The 4,966-nt window shown below is 50.7% G+C and overlaps 2 protein-coding genes across 3 annotated transcripts in view; both read right to left on the bottom strand.

The window, feature by feature from the left end:
• Positions 1-6: 6 nt before the first annotated feature.
• Positions 7-1,717, bottom strand: LOC113203955 (uncharacterized). Of its 2 annotated transcripts, XM_052269478.1 has the most exons (3): positions 1,645-1,717; positions 714-1,107; positions 7-310 (listed from the first exon to the last, which is right to left on the bottom strand). In XM_052269478.1, the coding sequence occupies exons 1-3, from the start codon at positions 1,693-1,695 to the stop codon at positions 297-299; spliced, it is 459 nt and encodes a 152-aa protein (XP_052125438.1). In that variant the 5' UTR covers positions 1,696-1,717; the 3' UTR covers positions 7-296. The 2 variants fall into 2 exon arrangements, with proteins under 2 accessions (XP_052125438.1, XP_026274705.1); XM_026418920.2 differs by lacking the exon at positions 7-310 and having other exon boundaries at positions 352-1,107.
• An 815-nt stretch (positions 1,718-2,532) lies between these two features.
• The window catches only part of LOC113203943 (collagen alpha-1(I) chain-like), a 12,684-nt gene continuing 10,250 nt past the window's right edge, over positions 2,533-4,966 (bottom strand). The window contains exons 2-3 of the mRNA XM_052269530.1: positions 3,673-4,963; positions 2,533-3,573 (exon numbers count right to left, since the gene is read on the bottom strand). Coding sequence (XP_052125490.1) covers positions 3,122-3,573; positions 3,673-4,963 — 1,743 coding nt within the window. The 3' untranslated portion in view covers positions 2,533-3,121. The remainder of the gene's footprint in view (positions 3,574-3,672; positions 4,964-4,966) is intronic.

Here is a 4,966-nt window from a genome sequence, read left to right as displayed (position 1 = left end):
TTTTTCTTTTCTGATGTCAGATAGTTTACTACATTTTGATTATAATTAAAGTAGGTAGGGAGAGCACAAACCCTGCCAACATGAACGTAACATTTTTACCAAGAGGAATTATATGTTTTCTGCATGGCAAGTTCTTTATATCGGTTATATCTAGCTGTGCACCATGCGGTATCGCGTGCCTCAATGATGGGTAAAGCCTGCTCTGGAACTACCGGTGCTCGCAGTGTCTCCAGTGCTAACCGGCCCCGGCTTCCGGCCCCAGTAGCTCTGAGCGGGCTCAGATCTGTGCCCTACTTTTATGCCGCTCCTGCTGCGGAGAAAAAGACAATTTGGGATAGAGATTTAGTTTGGAGAAGAACATTTATTGTAAACAGCAGGATAGATAAAGCAGATAAAGGCAGTGTATCACGTTCAGAAAAGATCAAAAAGGCCAGATAAAAGAGAGCCTCTTATAGAGCGCCCAGTTAAGGACGACCTTGTGTCGTCTTGCTGAGATGAGTCAGAAGGTGCGTGTTCAAAATGGGTATCCAGAGAATATGCAAGATCAGAAGACAATTCCTCCTCCGAGCTGGTCACCGCCACCGTGTGGTCAGCACCGCGGTGGTGTACAGGATAGACAGCTTGCACAGTACCGACCGTACCGGCCTCCTCCGAGCTGGCCACCGTTTGGCCGTGTCCGTAGTAGCGTTCAGGATAGACAACGTGAACAGTACCGGCAGTATCGGCCTCCTCCGAGCTGGCTTCTTTGTGGCCGTGTCCGTAGTGGCGTCGAGGATGGACAGCGTAAACTGTACCGGCCTCGTCTGAGCTGGCCACAGTATGGCCGTGTCCGTAGTGGCGTCCGGGATAGACAGCGTGAACAATACCGGCCGTGCCGGCCTCCTCCGAGCTGGCTACCGAGTGGCCGTGTCCGTGTCCGTAGTGGCGTCCGGGATAAACAGCGTGCAAAGTGTCGGCTTCCTCCGAGCTGGCTAAGGCGTGTCGAACATATGATTGTTTTCCTCTCGTCGCTGGTTCGGCATTATTTGACGAACTGTCACTGTCGTATGTTTTGGACTGCTCAAAATTTTCCTCTCCCACCGGCTTGGTGTCGAGAACCGCGGCATGCTGTCGTAATTAAAAAAGAATTGTGATGAAAATGGTTTAATAACACTTATTTCAACTATAGAGGAAAAGTAAATTCCTACAATTAAAATGTCAAATGATAATTCCACACACACAAAATTTAGAACTCTCGTGCAAGAGATCTCTGGCTGGAAGCCATGTAGCCCCTGACAAGAGGAGGATAGGCCACCGGCTCGACCCGCGTGTATTGCTCGACCAGGTTTTGCCTATCTACCAGGCGATAAAGGACCGTCCACACTCAAAAAACACACTATTTTCGGTCTAATCTTGATATTCGGGTCGTATTTTCTTAGTATCTTATTCTCTCCTAAAACCCCTACTTAGAAGAGACGCGAAAAAGTCGACTATTAGTTAAAAACTACACCCTAAAAGCTTATGAACACTTTTCTTCATAGCTAAGTGGAGCACGTACAAAGAACTCAGTAAGCTATGAATAAAAATGTTCATAATTGTTTTCCATCTTTTTAAAACAAGCAGATTACTCGTAATAATCGTGACATTTACTGAAGTCCAGCTTACCGCTATGTCCACGACGAGAAGAGCCCCGATTACTGCAATTTGTTTCAACATGACTGATGAGAGAGGAGAACGGATAGTCCCATTAGACCGTTGAACTCTTTTATAAGTCACCCACTTGCCTAGCGTTGGATTTGTTCCAGTTTGCTCACGTCTGGCGGCAGTGACCGTGACCCAGACCTACATGGATGTTTGAGATTATGTGGCCCCAGGTGCTTCTTAGTCAATGTTTATACTGAACGTTCACGTTGCGTGCCTATACTGTACACCATTGTTTATTCAAGCTTTTATGGCAGGTTTCCGGCGTATTTCGTTCCTTCGGCAATACTTTTGTTGGTTATTATTAGCTGCATTCTACTTATATCTTTCTTGTTGATGACCTGCGCTCGGTTGTGAGCGTGCTCTCATAAACGAAGTGTTCAACTTTTCAACACTTATTTTAGATGTGAAAATACTGTTCAAACACTTGTAGTTATCTAATAGAGTTGTTGTGCTTTTAGAAGTGTGCAAAGAGGGTAAGTTTAAAAAGCACCCCACTGGAAGTTGGTTGGCGTTCTTCTCAGAGCGCCAATAACGCCAATATTTTGGCGTCATAAGGCGCACACCAGTTAACAGTACCAACAAGCCGAGGGTGTGCAACTGGGAAGTTGAACACTTAGAAGTGTGCAACTGGCAGCTGAACTCTTAGAAGTGTGCAACTGGCAGTTGAACTCTTAGAAGTTCACAACAATAAGAACTTAATTAAACACTAGTGTCGCAAGCTTGCAAGTATTAAGTGTTTAACTGGTATTTACATACTTTGGAGTGTTGAAGAATTGGTTTTTCTGTTGAAAGGGAGGGGGGGGGGTCGTATGTCGTGTGTGATATCAAAGGGCTAAGGCATAACCAATGTTTTTCTTACGACCACGAGGTTTATTTCAAAAAAAGAGAATGATCTTTACAAAATCCACATTATTGTACAATAAATAGTATGCATGGATGACACAATGAGCGGTGGGTGACATCCGTAACGCGGTTTCCGGCTTTGGACTTCACCTCTCTATTTAGAATGGCATTCTACTTACAAACAACTCCTCATCTTACTCCCCTAAATAACTTACATATTATACACAGATATACCGCAGACAGAGACGTATCACAGTTGGATACGTCATGGCAAAAGGACTACCCACTTAACGTTTAGAGATGAGATGAAATGGTAACGTGGGCGAGGGGGTATACATTCAAGTACTAGTTGGGACACCTATTCCTTGTATTACGCAAAATAGATATATTCTAAATTTAACAGTCGGAGACTGATTTTTAACTCAAATCTTGATGTTTTCAGGTATAATGAGACTTATGTTATGGCGTAATAGAACTTAATGGTGTGAAGTGGGTCACCGCTTTGAGAGCACATACCCCCTCGCGTAAGTGAGGGACTGGTTTCAGGCAGCTGGAGCCCAAAATCAGCACTCAATCACTTAGACTTTACTTAAATTTACCCGGCATAAGGCGGAAGGTACTCTCTGTTGGGCGGGGTGGGTCGGCTCTGCCCAGAGAGGCCGGGCCTTGGAGTCGTGGAGCCAGAGAACGGCGTCGACGAGCTTACAAAGTCTTCTTGGACTTTCGGGCGTCCAGTAGTTGACGCGAAACCCGAAGGGGAAGTAGAACCCTGGAACGGATTCGAAGAGAAGCCAGGGGTCACGGAGCCGCCCTGCTGACCGCCGGGGTACGCCGTGGTTCCCGAGAAACTGCCGCTGTTGGGGAAAGCGCTGCTAGGGCCGGAAGCACCAGGGAAAGCGCTGCTGGGGCCGGAAGCACCCGGGTAAGAGCTGCTGGGGCCGGAAGCACCAGGGAAAGCGCTGCTGGGGCCGGAAGCGCCAGGGAAAGCGCTGCTGGGGCCGGAAGCGCCAGGGAATGGAGTGGTGGGTCGGAACGATCCCTGGGAGTCTGGGGAGGAAAAATATTGTTGGTATAGTGAGACCAGGGATTATTTTTCGTTAAAATAACAGCAAGTATCAAGAGCAATTTGAAGGGACAGAAATGTACCTGAGAAAGATGGTCTTGCTCCCTGTTGACCAGAGTATGCGGGTCCAGAAGCGCCCTGCTGACCGGAGTACGCCGGTCCAGAAGCACCTTGCTGACCGGAATATGCTGGTCCCGAAGCACCAGCACCGGGTTGACCGGAGTACGCAGGTCCAGAAGAACCAGGCTGGCCGGAGTACGCAGGTCCAGAGGCTCCCTGTTGGCCGGAGTATGCTGGTCCTGAGGCACCGGGTTGACCTGAGTACGCGGGTCCGGAAGCAGAAGGCCCGACAGGCCCCTGTTGGCCGGGGAATGAGGCAGACGGTCCTTGCGGTCCCTGGTTACCACCGAATGAAGCGGAGGGCCCAACAGGTCCCTGCTGACCGGGGAATGATGCAGATGGTCCGACGGGGCCTTGCTGTCCAGGGAATGAAGCTGAAGGTCCGGCAGGTCCTTGTTGACCGGAGAATGAAGCGTACGGGCCAACCGGGCCCTGCTGTCCAGGGAATGATGCGGATGGTCCGACCGGGCCCTGCTGTCCAGGGAATGAGGCAGACGGTCCTTGCGGTCCCTGGTTACCACCGAATGAAGCGGAGGGTCCAACGGGTCCTTGCTGACCGGGGAATGATGCAGATGGTCCGACGGGACCTTGCTGTCCGGGGAAAGCAGCTGATGGTCCAACTGGTCCCTGCTGTCCGGGGAACGATGCGAGCGGACCCACAGGTCCCTGCTGGCCGGGGAACGAAGCGGATGGTCCGACGGGGCCCTGCTGTCCGGAGAATGAAATGGGGCTGAAGGCGCCAGCTGCACCCGCAAAGGACTGGGGTGCGCCCACGATGTTGTTGTTGAAGACGTCCTTGTTTTTGCCGAAGAAGTCAGGGGCAGTGCTGCAGTCAAACTGGTACCACCACACGCAGACTAGGTGCTCCTGACTGAAGATTGTGCCGTTGGGGCACAAGAAGTCATACGTTCGGTTGTTGTGGCAGACATGGAAGATCTGACAGCGCGCCTCCACGTCGGCGTAGTATCCAGGGTACTGCTGCTGGTTGCATTTGAAGTTGGTCTGCACGATCTCGGTGTAGATCGGGTAGTCCTTATCAGGCTCGCCGGGAATAGCGGAGTAGTCACCACCAGGGTACGAGCCATCGTCTTCAGCACCACCAGCTGATGGAGCTGCACCGGGACCGCGGTTGAAGTTCTGGCCACCGAATGCAGAGCTGGGACCAACACTGCCAGCCTGGCCACCAAATGCAGAGCTGGGGCCAACACCGCCAGCCTGGCCACCGAATGCAGAGCTGGGGCCAACACCGCCAGCCTG

This window comes from Frankliniella occidentalis, unplaced genomic scaffold (genome assembly GCF_000697945.3).
Source record: "Frankliniella occidentalis isolate FOCC.00 unplaced genomic scaffold, Focc_3.1 Scaffold94, whole genome shotgun sequence".
Lineage (NCBI taxonomy): Eukaryota > Metazoa > Arthropoda > Insecta > Thysanoptera > Thripidae > Frankliniella > Frankliniella occidentalis.
The sequence above is the reverse complement of the archived record's forward strand: the minus strand, read 5'-3'. Positions and strand labels throughout refer to the sequence as shown.